Raw genomic sequence first — 22,930 nt, forward strand, 5'->3', positions numbered from 1 at the left:
GAATCCCAGCCAATGTTCCCTTGCCTAATGGGCATTGTGGCATAGTGATAGATTTCAAAACAAATACATTTAAGTTAATTATTTGCATATTTTTAAAGAACAAACATTGGTGTAACAGATGGGATTCCTTATTATTAGTTAGAAATAAACCTTATGTCATAATACGTAAGACTTCCAGAGTCTTTGAAGTTAAACTATGGCACATGGAGAAATCAAATCATTTGTTTGAAGCCGTATCTTCTAGAACAGCTCGTAGGATGTGAATTGGTAAATATTAAATAACTGGGACTTGAAAACATCTCTTGTAGCAATCCAATTCATGTGTATTTCAGTATGAGAGATTTGGGAACTCAGATATGTGGTTTAATGACCTTGGTATTAGACTCCCTCTATTTTTAAAGACATAGTTAACATATAAGGTAAAATGATTGAACTTTGACTTTGGGAATAATGTCAAAATATGGTAAAATTTAAAATATGTAGAGATGTAAATTACCAAAAACGTTTGGTGGATAGCCTGCACTACTTTGTTTCTAGTTGTACCAAATTTTCTTACCATTAAAAGGACTGTGAATTGGAGAATCAAGAAGCACTTGAACAAGATGGAAATGACGAACTAAAGGACTCTGAAGAGTTTGGTGAAAATGAAGAAGAAAATATGCATTCCAAGGAGTTACTTTCCACAGAAGAGAACAAGAGAGCTCATGAATTAATAGAGGCAGAAGCAATAGAAGATATAGAAAAAGAGGACATCGAAAGTCAGGTCTTTAGCCAGTTTTTTTAAAACATGACTCAGATAAATTAAGTACTAAATAATAAAAAGTATTTTTTTCTAGTTCAATGTGGAAGTCTCAGAATTTTCAGAAAAAATTTTTTTAAGTTATTTATAAAATCACCCAGGATCCTACCGCCTAAGATGACCTTTTAAATTTTTATCTTCCACATATGTATATATTTTTACTTAGTTATCATGCCATAAATTGCTATTTATTCTGTATAATATTTTCACATAACATATCAGAATGATTTCATAATCTGTGTGTTATACCATAACGTATATTAGATGGCTTTTTATGTGCCTAATAGCCACTCTAAGTTTTGGGACGTTTAAGTTTTATGTTCTCTACTCCACTACGAATGAATGGACCGTGCCAACATTACCTGGTGATACATACACACACACACATACATAAACTGGGGGTGCCAAAAAAAATGTATACAAGGGACACTTTGGTCAATGTTGTAGTTTGTCATAATCAGAAGTATCTGGACGCTGATGGTAACCACTTTGAGCACCTGCTGTAATTGCAGAAGACAAACATGACTTGTATCCGTCTTTTGTTATCAGTATATACTGAGTATTACAATTTTAATACAGTTTTCTTAAAATGTGTATACATTTTTGGGGCACCCTCTGTATGTATATTTTTCTACATAAGATTAATTTGCATTTCTTTGGTTATGATCAAGGGCGGGGAAATTACTTAGGAAACTATAATTTAAAAGCAAATAATTTTAAAAATCTTTTCTTTGAATTAAATAGACCATTTGTCCTGCTTTGGAGTATGTTAGTATGTCTTAAATAAATCAGTGGATTAGGGAGTCAGTGCTTTTAGTGCTTTGTCATGCTTGGGACTTCCATTCTACCTATCATATATGAAGGACTCAAGCAAGAGAGTTTTCTAATTGTCAGTGTGACTGTTCATTTGTTGGCATAAAAAATATAGTCTGAATATAAAACATTGACTTAGCACCTTCGATATCATAGACACTATGCAGAGCACGAGGCAAGTGATAATTGGGGATAGAATAAAAGCATTCTCATGTTACTCAGATATTTTGTAAAGCAAAGCTATTGTATACCCTTTTACTTAGGAAATTGAAGCTCAAGAAGGTGAAGATGATACCTTTCTAACAGCCCAAGTAAGTTTGCATTTAGTCCTATGAATTTGACATTGTGGGTGGAAGGGCTTGGAACAGGAATCTTACTTTGACTATATAATTCTCTAATTCATACAATGGCCTTCAATTGAAGACTAAGTTGCTTATGTGGTATATACGAAATACTTAAAATTGGCAGCCAGAAGTTTTTTGCCCGAAAGGTATTTGGAAGTTATTATAACAAGGTTCCTACCATTTTCAGAATAAAAATAAAAACAGCCCATCTTTTCTGGAAAACAAAACTCTAATTACCAGTTTTTTGCAGTCTACATTCTCCTTAATTTTTTTCCTGTCACTTTGGTATAAAGTAAGTCATTTGAAAGTACTAATATCCTTTCCAAAGCTTTATTTAAATTTTTGTTAATTTAACAATCCTAGGATGGGGATAGTATAAAAATGATAAAAATCTGTGTTCTAGAAATTTACTTGGGGTGTGTCTGTGTGTAGAAAATGACCACTCTCCTATTGTGTGTTAAAGTTTGTTTTTGGTATATGTAATGTCCATAGTGTACATTTTAAAGCATGATTTACAGATGCTATAACCATCTAATAGCTCAATTTCTCCAGTGTTTTGTTTTTGTTTTTTTTAATTATCCTTTGTCTTTCTCTCATATCTGTACTCAACAATCCCTTGTTCATATCCTCTTTAAATGGTATACTTTTAAATAGAGATGGGATGCCCTGTTTACTAGATTTAGGAAAAATAGTGATCAGGTCTGTTACTTCCTTACGGTAATATTTACTAGAAGTGTATATAGTGGGTTATGTTCATGGACTGCTAAGCTGATGGCCTCTGGTCATGCCTTCTTTCCTGCAGCTGTCTTGCCTTTAAAATGCTGGTGAGCCACAGATGCTGGTGAGGCTGTATATTATTGGCTCTCTGTGTTTATTGCAGTGGGGAGAAACTGCATTTCTGGGAGAAATGTTTCTGATAATTTGGAATGTTCTGGAAGGAAATGTATTAGGCTTGTGAAAGTCTATAGACTTGTCCCACACTCTATCCACAAATATGTTCATGTCTGAGTGATAAAGAGTAGATGAGGAAGATGAGCTCTCAGATTGGGGTAGTGCCTTTTTTGATCACTAATTTGCAATAAGGTGAAGTTGAGCTCTTTATATTCTTTGGCAACTAGCTTTTTAATTTCTATCAATAGCCTGTCTTACAGTTGTACGGGTTGTGAGTTGTGTGAAGGTATCATGGCTAAGGGACCTCGTTCACATAATAGACTATTTATTACAAAAATTTAATGATGAAAGTAAAGTATGTTAAGGAATGGGTGCCTTTTTCTAATTTCACAAGTACTTATGGGCTAGAGATGTCCTTGCTCCCATTCTATCCTGATGAAGGGGCAAGTTTTGCCTTATTGTATCAAAAGACAGAGGTTACATCTTCAGAGAAGATCTCTTGAAGTAAAATGACTTTTTTCCCCTTTCTAAATAATGTATAGTGAAGCATCTAGAAACATAAATGTTTCTGGATTCTATCATGATCTAAGGCTTCTGAACATGCTTAATGAGTATGTCTTACTGTGTGCATTAAGGAATACTACATAGAGTGAAACCATCACCCAGCTTCAGCTATTGTCTGTTTACTCATGGGCAGTCTTTTTTCATCTATAGCTCCATTCACTTTCACTTTCTGCATCATTGAAACAAATCCTGGACGACATATTTTGCTTAAAATTTTTCAGTATGTGTCTCTAAACGAGAACTCTTTTATTTTTTACATTATTACTGCTAAGATTTTAATGACATATAGTGTTTTTTTTTAAAACAGGTTTTGTTTGAATCCAGGTACAGATAAGATCTACACATTCTTGATTGATTGAGATACCTATTTAGGTCTCTCTCTTTTTTTTTTTTTTTTAATTTATTGGGGTGACAATTGTTAGCAAAATTACGTAATTTCAGGTGTACAATTCTGTATTACATCATCTATAAATCCCATTGTGTGTTCAAGGTCTCTTTTAATCCATAGATTTTCCCTCCCATCTTCCCTCCCCAATTTTATTTGTTAAAGAAATTGAGTTGTTTATCCTATAGAGCGAGGATTGATACAGTTTTTCTTAAAGGGCAAGGTAGAAAATACTTTAGCCATTGTGGACCATATGATCTGTGTCACAACTCTTCAACTCTGCCATTGTTGTGTGAAAGCAGCCATAGACTGACTGTAGGTAAATGAACGGACATGGCTATTTCAGTAAAAATATTTTTAAAATGAGGCATCTATTGTAGTTTACCAACCCCTGTGTTGAGCTTTCAAAGTCTAGATTTTGCTGATGACATTTTGTGGAGTTGTTCAACATGTGCCTCTGTTTACTGTATTCCCTGTAAATCGGTAAGTTAGTTATAGGATCTAGAGGCTTGTTATCCAATCCAGGGTGCTCCCACCACCCGCCAGCACACACAACTATTTCACAGGTTCTTCCATTTGGTTACATATAATGTCTGGTTGTATCTTGATGATGGTGCCAATCATTGATGATCCATACCCCATTCATCAAAGTGGTAATATTCTAATTTTGTCATTTCTTTAATTATTCGCTGGAATGTTTCTCGAAAGAGAAACTTCTCATCTACTATTTGGTTTTCCAGTTGTACTGTTTACAAAGCAGAGCCAGGATATATGGTTGATTCTTTTCCTTTTATTTACAAATTTTCAGAATAATGAGCTGGTTCATTAACAGTGACTAATGAGTTTTTTATTTTTCCTTTTTTCTCCTTTAGTTTCATTTTGAAGTCATCGATTTAAATATATCTAATGTATATCAGTCCATTGTAGTTATTCTTATTAATACTCAAATTGTCCTATCTGTTGCTAGTGAGAGCCTCCTCAAGTTGGCTCTTGAGTTCTTTCAACATGATTCTACTAGTCTTTGATTGCTTCCTTGCTTTCTAGTATGTAATGATGTTTCATTTCCTGCTCCAGACCTAAAATTAGCCAATTTTTCCTTTTACTGGTAAATGGTATAGTGCTAGAGAATGTGTGGGGTTTTTGTGTTTGTTTTTACTTTTAAAATAAAATAGATTCTGAGTTCATAGGGGTACTTCTAAGTTAATCATTTATCTCATAGTACACATACAACACTCTTAGAATGGTAATGCCAACACCACCACTAATATGATTATTGAAAATAATTTAAGATCCCCCCCCCCCCCCGTTTTCTCTCTTCTAAGGATGTACCCCTGTAGGAATGAACAAATCACTGTATTTTAGACTAGTTCTCTCTATGCAGAGCAGACATACTTATGCACCAACTAATACATACTTAGGTTGACTGTTTCATTTTATTTTCAATATTGAGTTACTGCTTTTTAAAAATTTTAATCTGGAACTCTTGTGAGTCTGTCATTTCAAAATAAAAACTTAGAAAATTTAATATAATTTTATAATTATTTAAAATATTTACATGGTTCCAAAGTTAAAGCTACAAGACAAAATATATTCCAAAAAGCCCCCTTCACCCATCCCCGGTTTGTAAACTTAAAATTCATGATTTGTCCTTCTATTGCTTGCTTTTAAAAAATAGCTACTAGGCAGTATACTTGTGTAGCGATACATTTATTTAAAGCCAATCTTCAGGCTTTGACTTGAGGCTTAAATCTTTAGCCTTTATGCAGTTTGTCTGGTAGATAGAGTTTGCTTCAAATTCTACTTTATTAACAATATTATGGCTTTGGACAGGTTGTCTTAGTTAATTTCTATGTCTAAAAGGAAACATAATTCCTACCTGCTAGATTGATGTGAGGATTAGTCATAGGTCCTGGCATATAGTACATGTGCAATTAGTGGTTATTCGTATTATTGTTTTACTAGCTTCAAGATACCCATTACTTGAGAATTTTCTGGAAAATTTTCTAAAACAGGCTTTAATTCTTTAAATTTAAGTTTAAAGCTAATGCTTTAATTCTTAAAAATTTCCTGTAGTCTCAATCTCTTCTATCTTCTATGATTACACCATATATATTCCTTTTCCCGTATTCCTGTGCCCCTAATGTTTCACTAACTTAAAGGACCTTCCTGGGGGGTAACTGGTTAGCTCAGTTGGTTGGAGCGTGGTGCTGATGGCACCAAGGTTGCTGGTTCGATCCTCGTATGGGCCAGTGTGAGCTGCGCCCTCCTTAAAAAAATGTGAGCTGCGCCCTCCTTAAAAAAAAAAGAGAAAAAGAAAAAAAGGAGGGCCTCCTCCTTTCCCCTCCGGTCATGTGAAGTCTGTATACCTCTCAAAGCAAGATTTCTCTCCATCTCCTCCATAAAGCTTACTGTAGTATCTCTCTCTTATGTAATGCTTTACTGTTTACAGAAAACTTTTTTACATCCATTATCTTAATCCTATATATCCTATTTAGGTCTACGTTATCTCTACAGGTAAAATTCATCTCGATAGAGGACAGTACAACAGAGTAAAACTGTTTCTGTGGTAAAGACAGGATAAATACCTAGGTTTCATGATGCCTCGTCTGGTATTCGTTTCACTGGAATAACTCCACGCTAGTAAATGCTGTTTTGTGAGTTCCAGTTGTACTGTGTTCGCAATTAAGCTTTTTACATACATTGGAATGATCAGTGCCTTCAGTCACTCCACCTAAAAAACAGCAGTGCCTTCACTACATTTATTCAGTAAATTCATTCAACAACTATTTAATGAGTGCTTATTATGTGCCATGTATTTTTTATTTCCCATGATCTTTAGTATATTGCCAGATAGGTAGCAGGCAGTTAGTTGTTAGGGTTATTTTGAAGCTTTATTTTAAGTCAGCCAGGCTGAATACAGTGTTTACATGCAAGTCATGGGATAGGTGGCCTTCCAGAAGAAACGTCTTCTTAACTTGGCACATACCGTGTTTCCACGGAAATAACACCTAGCCAGACAATCGGCTGTAAGGCGTCTTTGGGAGCAAAAATTAATATAGTACTATAGTACTATAACTATAATTATAGTACAATAAGACCCGGTCTTATATTAATTTTTTATATTAGTTATATTAGACCCAGTCTTATTTTGTTATAATATAATATAATAAAAATAAAATATAATATAATACCAGGTCCTATATTAATTTTTGCTCCAAAAGATGCATTAGAGCTGATGGTCTGGCTAGGTGTTATTTTCGGGGAAACAGTATATGTACGTGTATCACAAGATTAACCTAGGAGAGGGCAATAAAATGGGCGTATAGTAAACACTTTTGTTAACTGAAAAATAAGTCTTAGGCTTGCCTTTGTCTCTTACTAATCATTGCTGCTGCTAGGATGAAATAAAAAGAAACAGAAGCTTTGTGTATGACTTGGCATTTTGTTAAAGTTTGTAGATCCCACTACAAAGATAAACAACATGAGGACCTACCTTACAGAGCATTTGCTTCCTTTTCATGTGTGAAATACATTTTGTCATGATAAACTTAAAAAGTAGTTAATATAAAATGATGATTTAGATTGTTGTTACTTATTTCCTATATTCCTGATTTTTTGGTGGAGGAAAATATTTTCAAATAAAGTAAGTATTGTGTCTGCATATGTATCATTTAGACAGGAAATTTTTCCTAGTGTCTTTCATATATTTCTTGATTTGTTTCCTTATTGCAAGGATTGTCAGGCTTATTTTTGATTTTTTGTTTAACATTAGTAGTGTACTGCACAGTAAAACAAATATGCATTGATACGTAGGCTCACCTTTTTTACTAACCCTAGTTGTTTTGTGCTTCACCTCCATTGTAATTGGTTTTATGTTCTAGAAGCTAGGTAAAAGCCTTCTCCTAAGGGCATTTTAGTATATGTAATAAGGCAGTGTTACCGCTCTTTTAAGAAACTAAGGTTATGAAACCTTTCAGAAAACATGTTGAATAATTAGGATAAATATCTGAAAACTCTTCAGCAAAGTAAGGCACACCTTACTAGTTATTTTAGCAGCTCAATGTAACATTTCTAATTGGTAGGAGCTATAGCAGAAAGGATTGTGTTTTCTTATATCACAGTATTTTAAAATGTTTACTTTTTAGAATAGCAAATAATTTGGCTATTTTTTTGTGAACCTATCAATATTGCATCTCTAAAAGATTAATTTGGAAGTAGTGTGCTATTGGCATCATAGGTAGATAGATAAAGAAGAGGCAAGTTACATTCCTTAAGTTCATTTGTTCTGCATTTGAGTAAAAGTTAAGGTATTCCAGTTTACTTATTCCTCCAAGATAAATTATTAAACTCAGAGAGTTTATAAGAAAAAGATTTATCATAGTTCCAGCATAACATCCTTCCTTTGCTGCCACTGCCCACCTCTCCACCCAAGTTAAAGCATTTTTCTTTTCCTTTCCAGATGTTGCAGATTAAAACTAAATTTCAGTACAATTTCTTTGAGTACAACAATATAGTATAGTAATTAAGAGATTACTAGAGTGCAATATAAGGGACTTATGTAATAATTAGGATTCACATTGTTATCAATAATCAACTGACTTTGGACTGTTTTACTTTCTACGCTTGTGGGTTAGTTCAGTGTTTTAGTTTCCCTCACATTACTTTAGTGTGTAAAATAATTGGTTATTCCTTAATTGGGGTACTTATAGATTAACTTAAAGTCAAAAAATTATTTTAACATGATTTCATAAAAATATGGTAGTTACCTAAACGTAATTTTGAGCATATGGTAAAATATTGAATATTTTTAAGGAATCAAGCATTTATATGAATCTAAAATTGTATTATAAGATAAATATGCCATTTAAAGTTTTGTTGCAGTTAAATTTTGACTGCTAGGCTGTCACTGTAAAGCAGGGGTGTCCAAACTGCGGCCCGCCAGCCAACTGCGGCCCATGATCCATTGTTAATTGGTCCACAGCAAATTCCAAAAATATATTTAGTTTACTGAAATAAACCAGGTGTGGCAATACGTACTTCACCTCGAGTGAGTGGCCCGGCTGTTTGTGTATTTTACCACATATGGCCCTTGGTGAAAAACATTGAAAAAGTTTGGACACCCTGCTCTAAAGCATGTGAGTGGTTCAAGTGTAGTCCCTGGACCAATGGTGTCAGTGTCACCTGGAAACTTGTTAGGGATGTAAATTCTCAAGCCCCACTGGAGACCTGAATCAGAAAGTCTGGGGTTGTACTCAGCAATCTGTGTTTTAAACAAGCCCTCCAGGGAATTCTGATACAGGCTCAAAGTTTGAGAATCACTACTGTAAGTCTTGTACCTGGTAACTTCACACCACCTTGACTGAAGATGACCTACTTCAACTCAGGTTTTATTTTAAAAGGTATCAATTAAAACATCCCTTATTTTTTTTCATCACTAGGGTTATGATGCATATTACTTCTATGCATTATAGGGACAATATTGGTTTTACCTTTGTGTGATCACTTCAGGAATTTTTGCAGTATTTGCTTGATGTAAATGAGGTTTTCCCTTTGTGTTATTCCTGTTTTCAAGCTACCACATGCTTAATTTTAGATTAGGTGAAGATATCACATATTTTAACATTAAAATCAGTCTTTGAAAATGTATGTTATTTGTTTTGATTTATCTATAGCACAAATACGATTTTTAAAGTGGCTGGCCACCAGTGTCTGTATGACAACTATGAATTCATTTTTAGCAGTTAAGAAGGAATGAGTAATTTGAAACTAACTACTACTTTTGTAGCCATCCTTTTTCTGAGATGCCTAAACAGGGAGTGTGTTTTTTGTTTGTTTGTTTTGTCTATTAATACGCATTTAAGCTCATGAACGTGTATGTCTTAAGGTTATATTTTCTGGTACTATTTTGAATAGTATGCTTCAAGAGTGAACTGAGTCACATAAAATAATAAGGTCATTCTTTTTATTGGCAGCTCAGATATGAGTAATATTCAGGTTATATAAACTAGCTTTGAATACTGAATATAAATAATACAGTTCATTCTTGGTCTAATCATTGATGGATTTGCCTGTTTCTTGTCTAAAGTCATATATATCAGGCATGTGCCACATTTCTCGAAATAGGCTCTGATTTTGATTGGAATATCATACATTTGTTTGTAATAGATAATCCTAGTTAATATTAAATTATAGACCAATTTAAATTGACTTGAGTTTTGTACTATTACTAAAATCCAATTTTAAGTGCATTCATTTTACATTTGATTATTCTTTGAATTTCAGGATGGTGAGGAAGAAGAAAATGAGAAAGGTATGTGTGATGCTGAGTAGAGTTTAAAAATTGCTCACATTTAGAAAAATGGTAAATTACGTGAAAATAAAGCATTCGTTTCTTGAAACCTTATTTTGAAATAAGTTTATTTTCAAATTTATCAATTTAGTGAATTTAGCATCTTGATTTTATTTTTCAATTGGTTTTAATTTTATTTTTAACGCTTAAGATATGTTCAAACTTAACAGTACATATCAGTTACTGTAGTGGACGATGCCATTTATTTAATCCAGTTTTAATTTTTTTAAAGAATTAACTTCTAGCATACGGTAAGTTGGTTACATCCATAAAACTGGCACTGCAGTAACTCATCTGTACTTATTGGAGTTGTAGCATGTAAATGGATAGTTAATTTTGCAAATAGTCCCAAAAATGGTGGGTGACCAGGAGACTGACTTTTTATTCGCTGCTTAAACAAACTTTCCTACAATCTTCTGACAGTTTTAGTGGCTTAGGAGAGCTGTCTCATCCAATACAATTACAGGGACATCAGTAGCAATACATGTGGTCATTACGAGACCATGGAAGAGTTCTTGGACAGAAGTCAAAGGATCTTACCTTGGACTGGCAAGGACATGGAGCAGGGTTCTAAACAAGACAGAATAAAAAGCCTAGAAGCAATGGTGAAGTAAAGCTGACTGAAAATCTCACATGCGTGAAGCCTATCTATTTTGGGGGAATGCAAGACATCTTTGAAAATGGTAATTGCGGGACTGACTGGACCAGGATGAAGACTGGAAATAACCAATTTCCTGAACATAATGGAGCAAGCTATCTTTGGAGCCTTCTGTAGCAGTTTTCTGTATGATTCTGGACTACCCAAGAATTGAATAAGAAGAGTGAAAAAGATGGGCCCTGAAATACTTTGAAGACTGATATCCTCAGACTGTGACCTTGCAAGATGTCACCATGGGAGTTCTGACGGTCACAAGGGCTTAATCCCAAGATGATTCGAACATTGAATAACAAATCTTCACATTCGTCACTATTTCATGGAGGAAAAAATATCTTCCATATAACCAGAAACGAAGAGCTGGTATCCTCAGGATGGAACCATTTCCTCACTTTTGTTGCTTGGTATCTGTATGTAGAGATCATTTTTTTCCATGAAGAATAAGTGATCCTGGGTAAAGGATTGTTTATGTTAGTTAATACCCTTGTGTTTTTTCCCCTAACCTTCCATCAGTGCTAATAACTGGCTTTATATTTTCTAGGTCCTATTCTAGCTTATGAATATGAAATTGTTTAAACTTCTTGTTTTGCCATATTTATTCCTGTTAAATCCTCTTAGATATAGCAGGTTCTGGTGATGGTACACAAGAAGTATCTAAACCTCTTCCTTCAGAAGGGAGCCTAGCTGAGGCTGATCACACAGCTCAGGAAGAGATGGAAGCTAATGCGACTGTGAAAGAAGCTGAGGATGACAACATCTCGGTCACAATCCAGGCTGAAGATGCCATCACTCTGGATTTTGATGGTGATGACCTCCTAGAAACAGGTAAAAATGTGAAAATTACAGATTCTGAAGCAAGTAAGCCAAAAGATGGGCAGGACGCCATTGCACAGAGCCCGGAGAAGGAAAGCAAGGATTATGAGATGAATGCGAACCATAAAGATGGTAAGAAGGAAGACTGCATGAAGGGTGATCCTGTCGAGAAGGAAGCCAGAGAAAGTTCTAAGAAAGCAGAATCTGGAGACAAAGAAAAGGATACTTTGAAGAAAGGGCCCTCGTCTACTGGGGCCTCTGGTCAAGCAAAGAGGTTTGTTTTTCTATGTCAGTTCTTTACGATACTGAATTCCAGCATTCAATAAGATCACTCTACATTAAGGGGGTGGCTTCAAGACCATGTACAGTAATTAGTACTTATGATCCTGCCTATAATATTCTTGACCGTCATAAGTTACTTTTAAAAAAATTTCAAGATCTTCGTAATATGCAGTGTGTTCTACTGATTGCATTGTCGAATTGTCAGCATATATTTGTTTTTTTTGGTTGTTTTTTTTTTTTTTTCAAATTGACAATTTTTTTGTTTTATTTTTAAAAATCCTTGTGATGATGGTTAATGAACAACTATCAGTCCTAACAACACAAAATGAAGTCAAGTCCCAGTCCTGAAATCTGGAGAAGATGGCCATATATCCACTGAATAGAATTGTCAGAAAATCTAGATCTTCAGGCATCTTGGGGAAACTCAGTGCAAGAATCCTAAGGGAATCATTTGTTCGAATAACCTAACCTAGGCCTTTGGAATTGTCAATTTGTATGAATAGCACTAGTTTGAAATATAGTCAATGTCAAGTTGTTCGATTTTTGGGTTTTTGTTTTCAATTTTCTTCTGGTGATTTGCTTCTTTAGCTCTTCAAAGGAATCTAAAGACAGCAAGACATCATCCAAAGATGACAAAGGTAATGTATTTTTTCCTATTTATTTCAGTGGTAAATTGCATATTTTCATTAAAAAGGAATAATTGCATGGGGTTTCCTTTGACATTTAGTCCTTAAAAATGACATACTAAAAATTTTGTATTGTGCCTGTGTGTAAACTATAAAGTTAGTTAGATTACAGCAAACTCTTGGTGTGATTGAAGCATTACTCTGTAATTAGTTAATTTGTAAACTAGTTTGAGTATGCTAAAAATCAATTTGGTATGTGTTTTTAATGTGTTCTAAGCAACTGTATTGAATATTAATATGGGTATTTCATTTCCTTATGTTATAATTTCAAGTGTATTTTACCGTTAGTTGCGGTCATTTTTAACCCCTGTACTCCACCACAACCGTTTCCCTGTTCTATCTAGTAGGAAGTGTGCTATAAATTATATTTGTATATATTTGTGGAGTATAATATTTAAAAGTAAATCAGTCTCTAATATTTGATTTTACTTTTTTCCTTCTTTAAATTAGGGCACACTTCTATTAACATAGCCAGTATACAGTATATTTTAATTCTTCAGAATTTACTTCCTAATTAATTTATTTTGGGTTGATGGGAGTCTTATATAGGAAAATAGTTTTATTTCAAATTCTTATAACCTTATAGGCTTAATATTGATTGCTTTCTGTTATTGGGAACTCTCTGGTTATCTCACGGCCATGCACTGTAGTTTCATCTTACACATATGCTGCCTACTTGAAAAATATTTTTAATTTTCTAAAAAAGCATTTTAAGAGAAATACATTTCAGATAATACAAAGTCCTAAAATGCCTCCCAGTGCCTAAAAAAAAAGAGTGTTATATGTCGACTATGGCTTATTTAGTGTATTTTGTTGGCATGTTTTCATTGTTGGAAATTTCGGTGATTGATTTACTAATTTACAATGAATTATAATACCCACATCCCTTATAATTTCAGTTAATAGGTAAGATGTAATAAACTTACTAAATGTTATCCTTTACATTCAGAAGTAGTCTTGGTTAAATGTTAACTTTCTCCCATTATTAGAAATTTTTTTATTTGTAATTAGAGAAGTATCTGGGCCCAAATGTTGCTGGTAACAAAAAAGATACACAAACTTCTGGTTAACATTTCATAAGATAAAACAGATCTTGTTGATAAATGTGTTCCTTGAGAATAGAAATGGTTTCTATTACTAGAAACCATTAATATTTAAAATACTTGAGTCAGATATGTGTTGTCTTCTCAAAAGCTTACACTGACAGGAACTAAAACTTGTGGCATGTAGTTTTTAAAACCATTGAAAATTTTATTCTTTCTACACACAATAACTTGACATTATAAAAACTGTTACTTTTAATTGCTTATATACTGTTTCTCTTACAGTGGGTAAGAGTGGTTTTTTAAATAAGTCAAATGAATGAAAATTCCCCTTTTATAATAGCACATTTGAAGAAAAGCACTGGAGGGTGACTGACTAGGCCTGTATTCTAAGAAATGACATCTGTATGTGTGAAACTGTAATTTGTATATGGAAATAATACAGAAATAATTCAGCCATTTACCTGTTCTAAAGAATTTTAAGGTCTCATCTTATTCTTATGATTAATTTGTTTTAGAAGATTGTTTTTTATTAAATCCAGAGTTATCCAGCTGCATATAATTCCCATTTTCTCTTCTTTCTCTAGTAGAGAATGAAAATGAGCTGCTTGGTTAGTCTTTGTTATTAAACATTTAAATTCTTGAAAGCAGTTTATCCCTTGCATTGACTTTTCCCTCTTACACTCCCAGTTGCTCAGGATCTAAAGCCCACAGAAATACAGGTAGTTAAGCAGTCTGTACATTCCTAGATGACTGCTTCCTGGGTGCCAGTATTCAGTGCAGTGGTAGAGTATAAATTATTAAACTTAATAGCAAAAGTCCAAGACATGTAATTGATTTTTTTACCCACTTAAAACTCATGTAGTAGGAAGTATACAATGTTCAGACTTGTTTCCTCATTACAGTTGTATTGCTTGTTATTGTATGTGATTTTAATAATAGTAAATTCATAGGGTTTTGAGTTAGTAAGATCATACTATCAAAATTAAATGAGAGGGTTTTATAATTTTGAAAGACTGTGGTCCTAGTAATTTTCTAAAAAAAAATCCAATTGAGACCTAAATGTCTGGTATTAAATCTATTCTAGGAAGTACAAGTAGTACTACTGGTAGCAGTGGAAGCTCAACTAAAAATATCTGGGTTAGTGGACTTTCTTCTAATACCAAAGCTGCTGATTTGAAGAACCTCTTTGGCAAATATGGAAAGGTACATTCTTTTTATCTTGTTATCTTTCTAATATCTCCATTTGAAACAGGGATTGTATTTAACAGTATTATATAAACTCTTCTAATTTCTTATTTCTCTTAGGACTGTTATAGGCATAATTATTGAGTTCTGTGATAATGGTGAGTTTCATCATATAATCTCACTCTGAGCCCTGAGGATCTTTGTATTAAAAGCTCATATTTTGAGCCCATTTAAGCCAAGGACTGAGTTTTATTCATCCCCATTCATCATTATTTTTCTAGGAGCTTAGAATTGCTGAGGCTGACCTGGTCATCTGGAAAACATAGGTAGACTAATATAATATTAGGCAATGGGATATAGAATTGGAAAAAAGAACACAAAACTTATGTGGTCCCTGTCATAATACAGATTCCAGTACAGTGCTGGAGAAAAATGTAAAACTGGTAAAAATACACTTAATCAGAAGTTGTGATACGTGCTATGAGGGAAGAGCACAGGGTACTCAGTGAGCAAAAGGGGAGGCTTTACTGTAGTTTAATTATTAGGAAAAGTTTCTCTGACATACAAGGGAGAACTAGCGGAAGAGAAAAATGGTGAATAAAGAATATTCAATTAATAGTTGTTGAGTTGCAATAATCTGTAACCCCTACATTTAAAAATACAGCAGTTAACCTATTCCAGTATAAGCTGGATAACAGGGACCTTATTTACTATACTTTGTATGTGCATGGTAGACTTTCAAATATTTATTAAATGACCAGTATTGGTAACTAGCTATTAATGAATATTACGAAAATCTATTGATTTCAAGAGGTTTTTTTTTTTTCTAATTTAATTTAGAGAGTTGGCTGAGCATTAAGGAGATAATCTTATAGGTGTCAGATACAGAACACTGAGAATTGTAGTCCCATGGACAGCTGTGGTATACTTTTTGTTCTATTTTCAATAATTTATTGTTAGAGATATTAAAACAGTATTTTAATGTTGGCATTTATTAGGACTGATGGATACCATGCATTTGATAAAACTGCTGTTGGGGCAAGTTAGCCTTTCTCAGAATTGAGATAGAATATGATAGTAGTTTCCAGCCACCTACACCATACAACTTCCGAAATCCCGTTTACCTCTTCCTGTCATTATGTCTGTGTTCACAGCACTGAACACAGTACTAGATTGTTCTCTGTAACTTTTCTTCTCATTCACCCATCCCTGCCATATCTCTCTTAACTATTCATTTTGTAGAACTGAAATTGTCACTTTTATACTGGTATACATTTTAAAAGCACCTAGAAGGAAGTGTGTCTTTTTAAAGTATATTTTTTAGGATGTAATTTTAAGGCTGCCTTTTCACATATGGCTGATTCTTTATTTTTGAAAGCTTATTGTGACTCAAAGAACAGTGTTTACACTCATTTAGAAATTTCCTGGACAACTTTTTTTTTCTCTATTAAGAGAATCAGGGTGGGACTGTAACAAGGAAATTTTGGCTTAAATCTAATTGAGAACATTAGTTTTTTGCTTTCATTAAGTGTGCCATGACTTCATTGACGTGACTAATTGTGTTTGACTATGTATTTAAAAAAAGAAAAAGAAAAACTAAAAGTAGCTTAAGTTACTTTTTGACATTTCAAATTGTTCCCTTGAATATTTACTAAGTATTTATAGACAAGGTAGATGGTGATCACAAGCATGTGACACAGAATAATACTACATATCCTAAATTTATCCTTTATCTTGAATTTATGTATTGTGACTATGTCCTTTAATTGGAATAATCTCAGTTCTGAAGTTTCATCTACTTAGAAATGTATGTAGTTGTGAAGTTCTAAAACATTCTAAGTATAATCTTATTTTACAGGTTCTGAGTGCAAAGGTAGTTACAAATGCTCGAAGTCCTGGGGCAAAGTGCTATGGCATAGTAACTATGTCTTCCAGCACAGAGGTGTCCAGATGTATTGCACATCTTCATCGTACTGAGCTGCATGGACAACTGATTTCTGTTGAAAAAGTAAGCTTGCCTAACTGTTTATAAAAGGTAGGTTACTTTGAGGGCTAGTAATTCTTATTTTAAAGATGTTACACTGGTAGGGAGTAGAATTAGTAGTGATTTTAATTTTATATATTCATTTTAATTTTTTTTACTCCTGTGTTTTTCAAATTTTCTACCATCAACATATTTTTTATAATCCTAAAAAATTAAAATTTAATTTTAAAACATAAAGATATTTTTTCTTTTTAAACCTTTCAGGTTAAAGGTGATCCTTCTAAGAAAGACTTGAAGAAAGAAAATGATGAAAAGAGTAGTTCAAGAAGTTCTGGAGACAAAAAGAATTTGAGTGATAGAAGTAGCAAGTAAGGATTTTTTTTTTTTTTGATAAGTACATAGACGTTTTTGGTACACTGATGACATAGTTCTCATTCTATTGTTTTCTTGTGTGGCGTGGTATGGTTAGGACACAAGCCTCTCTCAAAAAAGAAGAGAAAAGGTCGTCTGAGAAATCTGAAAAAAAAGAAAGCAAGGATACTAAGAAAATAGAAGGTAAAGATGAGAAGAATGATAATGGATCAAGTGGCCAAACTTCAGAATTGATTAAAAAAAGTGAAGAAAAGAAGCGAATAAGTATGCTATGTATCTTTCTTCTCACTCCCTTTCTAATTCATTCTACAACTTAATTTTTATAGTGGAACAGAAAACTTGAGATTACAAACCAGAACAATATTTAAAATTTGTTGTTAGATGTTACTGTTTTAGAAAAGGAGGTCTAATAGAACTAATTGTCTTTTCTACTCTTGGAAAACAAATGTATTCTTCCCACTAAGTCCCTTTACTATTAAATCTGGGCTGACTTAAAAAAAAGATCATTGACTTATAGCTGTGTAGTTGAAGTAGGATCTTTTGGTATCACTGAAAATACTTGTTAGGAGACTGAGCTATTTCTAAAAACTTTGCATTTATGTTTTCATAAAACAAGTAGGTTATTTCATGTATTGGTTTGTGAATGTCTGGCTGTCTAGGAATTCAGCATTTTTACATCATACTTTCTTTTTTGATGAAATAATTTTTTGGACATTTGTTTATCTAATTTTTTTTCTCTTAGGTTCAAAGAGTCCTGGACATATGGTAATACTAGACCAAACTAAAGGAGACCATTGTAGGCCATCAAGAAGAGGAAGATATGAGAAGGTAAGTCTCCTGTTTCCAAAAGAAGATAACTCAGTATCTCTGTAACTACTTTTGCATACGTCCATGCTAGAAAATCTAAGAAAAGGGGGATGTCATTACTCATTTAAGCTTTTTAAATGAACAGCTGAACTTGAAAAATAAAACCCCAAATTATTTTAACATCTGGTCCTCTTACACTTTTCCTACAGATTCATGGAAGAAGCAAGGAAAAAGAGAGAGCTAGCCTAGATAAAAAAAGGGACAAAGACTACAGAAGGAAGGACATTTTGCCTTTTGAAAAGATGAAGGAACAAAGACTGAGAGAACATTTAGTTCGTTTTGAAAGATTGCGACAAGCAGTGGAACTTCGAAGGTAGAAAAAGCCTATTTTGTACCTATACCTATCTTTAACTATAGGTACATATTTAACACTTGAAATTGTGTTCCCACAGAAAGCTATTTGCCACATTCAAGAAATGCAGTGAAACCTAAATATTTCTTAACTTTGCATAGCATTTTACAATGTACAAAGTATCTTTCCATCTATTATCTCAATCTCAACAGTTGTATAAGGTTAATTTTGCCCATTATATAATTGAAAAAAATAGAGGCCCAGAGAGGCTAAATGACTCTTCCAATGCCACATTGCTAGTAAGTGGCAGAGTCGGGACTCAGACCCAAGTCTTCTGACTCCAAGTCCAATGCTCTTTCCTCTCCAAAGCTGCTGCCATAAAATACATGATTTAAATTGATTTTTCAGGTAAGATAAGTCTCAGTGTAAGCTACAGTGTTCAAAGAGTATGTTGACATTGTAAGAAAAATTCACTGTACTTTGGATTAGAGCCTAAGGGAAAGAAGATTTGCCCTATGAACCTTCTTTTGTTCAAGCTCTATCCCAAAGCAAGAATTCTCTTTAAAAGAAACAGAACAAAACAAAACATTTCTATTTTTAGTAGCAGTATCTCAGCTGGTTACCATGAGTGACAGTTGCTTTCGGTATGTCAATTTTTTGGATGCCACTTAAAAAACTCTTGTGAAAGTGTTTTATGATATAAATTTCCAAATATTAACCTAGCTAACCGAGACGTAACAGGCTTTCACCTATTCATTCACAAGAGTGTTAGGAACTATTAGAGATACTTTTAGTAACTTAAATAATACTATGATTGTCACACACTTTATTAAAAGGAAATAATCCTTGCATTACTCAGAATCCATTTTCCTTTTTTTTTTGGTTGAAGTCCCTATGTGCTGAGCTTCCTATTTAGATGACAGTAATTTGAGAGAAGATGAGAGCGGTAGCTACTAAAACTATTCTCAAAACTATCAGACCCACACCCCTTTTAAAAAAAAGTTACAGTACCCTGTTTATTCTGAAATGAAATCGATATATAATATACCTGTCTGTACAGATAATTTTCAAAAAATCAATATAATGCCTTACCTCTGATTTAAAGGAGAAAGTAATTTATAATGAAGCATATATTCTAGACATAAATGTTTCGGCATGAATCACCAGAAGTCCTAATGAAATAGTCAGATGTTTGTACCCCTCTTTTAGAATGTGACAGCAACAGATAACGACTGATATTGGTGTGTCGTATTGGTGAGTCAAAAACCAGGAGTAGTGTTGACATTATGATATGATTTCTGAAATGGTGAACAACTCTTGGTGAAGTTCTCAAGAAAGTATAATTTTCCCTTTATTTGCAGAGAGTTGCACACCTAGAAATTGTAGTGTATATAAAAGCAACCTAGCGTTAATTAAAAATGAGTTAAGTTCTAGGCTCAAACTTTTTTTAGGTGATTTTGTTTTGTCGTAATGACATAAATGTCTATTATGTCGTTTGAAAGATTTTAGGAGTGTCGGACAGTTTTTTGTTATGCAGGACTATCCTTTGCATCATAAAATATTTAAGAATCCTTGGTCCCCACTCAGTAAATGTCATTGTGATAATTAAAAATGTCACTCAGATTTCCATGGGGGCAGTAATGATCCATTGAGAATCACTGGGTTGCTAGAGGAAGACATGCTGATAAGCAAAGTATACTGAGTTCCTTAGAGTGAGGAAATGACAAAACTATGAAAAGTCCAATACAATAACTTAGTTCAGTTCAGCAAACATTTGAACTGCCCCCTGACTCAAAAATGCATATTACATGGAGCCATCTATTATGGGCCAGTGAACACTCCAAAAAGCTCTTTAGGGCCACCATTTTATTATAATAGCATTTGCTATAATTCATGTTGATGGGTATGATCCCAGGTCATCAAAATAAGGTATACCTTGTTTAAGGAGATAGAATATATACTAGATGATAAAAATTTTTCTATCAAAAGCAAATAGAAGTTGTAGTTTGGTAAATTCATTTTTTTTGTAGAATATCCTTTTAAAAATGTCAATTAATGGGCTATTATTATAGCGGGATTTTTATTTAAACAGGAATCATTTAAGAGGCAACTACTTTATAAAATTCAGTTGACAGTCTCAGTAAATGAGTGTTGGAGTCTGTTTAAAGTTTTGAGTTCTCCTTCCAATTATATTAAAACTACTTAGATTAAGTTGAAGTTTAAAATCGCCAACCTCAAGAAAAAGTTCAAATTCAAAAGCTATTCTCTTTCACACAGTGCTAGCATAATTTAAATATTTCTAAATACTGATTTTTGTTAGACGAAGAGAGATTGCAGAAAGAGAGCGTCGAGAGCGAGAACGCATTAGAATAATTCGTGAACTGGAAGAACGGGAACGCTTACAGAGAGAGAGAGAGCGCCTAGAAATTGAGAGGCAAAAACTAGAGAGAGAGAGAATGGAACGCGAACGCTTGGAAAGGGAACGCATTCGTATTGAACAGGTGCAGTCAGAAAATCTTTTCATCTTAAATAACACCTTTTTTAAACATTGTGATTATTGCCCTAAAATTTGCTTTACTTTTGTAAAGCTTCTATAGAATGAGTTCAGCTGCTGAGCATTCATTAAGTGTCCCTGAAAGATAACAATGAATTAGATGCTAGTTAAAAATACATTTACTAGTGATTTTGTTGTAGCCAATAGGTGAAAACTCAAACTCTGCAGTGTCATGGCAGCCTAATAGTCTGAGCATAGGACTATGAGTCCAGAGTAGTTGTAATCCAGGCTCTGTCACTATCCCAATCTTAGAAAATAATGAGTATTTCCTTATTTATTGTTGTGGGAATGATCTCCCAGGCTGGAAGGAAATAATGCCTCTCTGCAGAATTGCATCCAGGGTTTTAAGGCACTTAGTGCCCATACGTGTTAAGAACTTATTTCTAATTCCCTGTAGGTGCCTTTGTTTCAATCAGATGATTAAATCTGACCTTCCCAATTACTTTCACCACCCAATCTATTACTTTTAATGTTGGAGAACAATAGCCATAGCCTAGATTACTGATTCTTAGAGTCAAATTTTTTTAATGTATTTGTCCCAAGTATATTTTATCAGTTGCTTGTCTATGAGGTTTCTTAATGACAGGATTAAAACAACGCTGTATATATACTTACCATATGTTTTCATTTTGCATTGGTTGGTTCTTCCTTCTGTGTTGTCTGAAGGAACGTCGTAAGGAAGCTGAACGTATTGCTCGAGAACGAGAGGAACTGAGAAGGCAACAGCAGCAGCTTCGTTATGAACAAGAAAAAAGGAATTCTTTGAAACGCCCACGTGATGTAGATCATAGGTAGTTGCTTGCTTTCTTCTTTTACAGTTACACTTGCTATCGTATTCCTTTTAAGCCAAAACTAACCGGAGAACTAGCAAGTACAGGCAACCATCACTGGACCAAGAGGTCATGATCAACAGGGATGAGAATGATTGCAGTACAGGAGTGGACCCAGTGCGTGGTCAAGTAGGAAGAGTCTGTTCTTTCTGTTTTTTCTTTCTAGTGCCAGATGCTTTTCCATTATGACTGGAAATACATGGTCATAGTAAGCTTCAGTGATGGTGGTTCTCAAACTCAGGCCCATTTTCAGAATTTTTACAGGGTAATACAGATAGTACAAAAATGGAAGTCATAAACTTAGGAAGACTTAAATATAGATTCTGTTGTGTGTTTGAGTTCATGCTTTGCATTAGACTTCAAAAACATACTAATTTTCTTAATATAAATTCTATGAGATTCAGTTGATTGTGTTGAGAAATAGATGGAATGAATGAATTGTGCATGGGACTTACCTCTCTAACCTTTCCAAAGTTAAATGTAACTGAAAAGGTTGTATACTGCTGGTTAGAATTTTACTATAAAATGGTACCAAGTATTTTCTCTTACTGGTCTTTTCCATCTAATAATTTTCAAATGGATAATTTTTCAACTATTTTCTCCTATGACATTCCTCTAACACTGTATGACTTGATGTAATTTAAAAATTAGTTGCTTGCTTGTCCTTGTAACAGAATGTTTTGTGTCTTGAGTTTATTAGTTAGCTCTCTGTATCTACAGTTCCTAGCATGTGGCTCCTGCTAAGTGGTGTTTGATTATTGTAACACTAATTTATATAAATGAGCAAATGTTTCTCTTCAAGGCGAGATGATCCTTACTGGAACGAGAGTAAAAAGTTGTCTCTAGATACAGATGCACGATTCAGCCATGGATCTGACTACTCTCGGCAACAGAACAGATTTAATGACTTTGATCACCGAGAGAGGGGCAGGTTTCCCGAGAGTTCAGTACAGTCTTCATCTTTTGAAAGGTAAATAGATACATTGAAAATTCTTGTGTTTGTGTTTGGTATATGAGCCTTGATAGTGATAATTTGATTCTCGTTAAAATCTTAATTAAGCAGTACATGTCAAAACTGAGTATTCAGAAAAAATTGTATGCTTGGTTTTTATTTTCATGAATGGGAATATTATTCAGTATTCAGAATTAGTTCACTAGGCCACAATAACAAGGTTAAGTAGGTTGGCTTTATTTTTTTGAACTAAGTGGGAGTACTGTT

General features: G+C 33.7%; 1 protein-coding gene across 20 annotated transcripts in view; it reads left to right on the forward strand.

Moving 5' to 3' along the window:
• The window catches only part of LOC109447661 (disintegrin and metalloproteinase domain-containing protein 10), a 240,849-nt gene that overhangs the window by 12,319 nt on the left and 205,600 nt on the right, over positions 1–22,930 (forward strand). For 4 of the 20 annotated variants that reach the window (XM_019732220.2, XM_074327659.1, XM_074327672.1 and 1 more), the window contains 14 exons: positions 566–763; positions 1,876–1,923; positions 10,079–10,106; positions 11,419–11,887; positions 12,484–12,533; positions 14,712–14,830; positions 16,671–16,820; positions 17,061–17,164; positions 17,266–17,432; positions 17,911–17,996; positions 18,185–18,348; positions 20,648–20,828; positions 21,548–21,672; positions 22,514–22,681. In XM_019732220.2, coding sequence (XP_019587779.2) covers positions 566–763; positions 1,876–1,923; positions 10,079–10,106; positions 11,419–11,887; positions 12,484–12,533; positions 14,712–14,830; positions 16,671–16,820; positions 17,061–17,164; positions 17,266–17,432; positions 17,911–17,996; positions 18,185–18,348; positions 20,648–20,828; positions 21,548–21,672; positions 22,514–22,681 — 2,057 coding nt within the window. The remainder of the gene's footprint in view (positions 1–565; positions 764–1,875; positions 1,924–10,078; positions 10,107–11,418; positions 11,888–12,483; positions 12,534–14,711; positions 14,831–16,670; positions 16,821–17,060; positions 17,165–17,265; positions 17,433–17,910; positions 17,997–18,184; positions 18,349–20,647; positions 20,829–21,547; positions 21,673–22,513; positions 22,682–22,930) is intronic. The other 16 variants (XM_019732223.2, XM_074327660.1, XM_074327666.1 and 13 more) reach the window with 13 other exon arrangements.

The sequence above is a fragment of the Rhinolophus sinicus genome, linkage group LG03 (assembly GCF_036562045.2).
Source record: "Rhinolophus sinicus isolate RSC01 linkage group LG03, ASM3656204v1, whole genome shotgun sequence".
In the NCBI taxonomy this organism is placed as follows: Eukaryota; Metazoa; Chordata; class Mammalia; order Chiroptera; family Rhinolophidae; genus Rhinolophus; species Rhinolophus sinicus.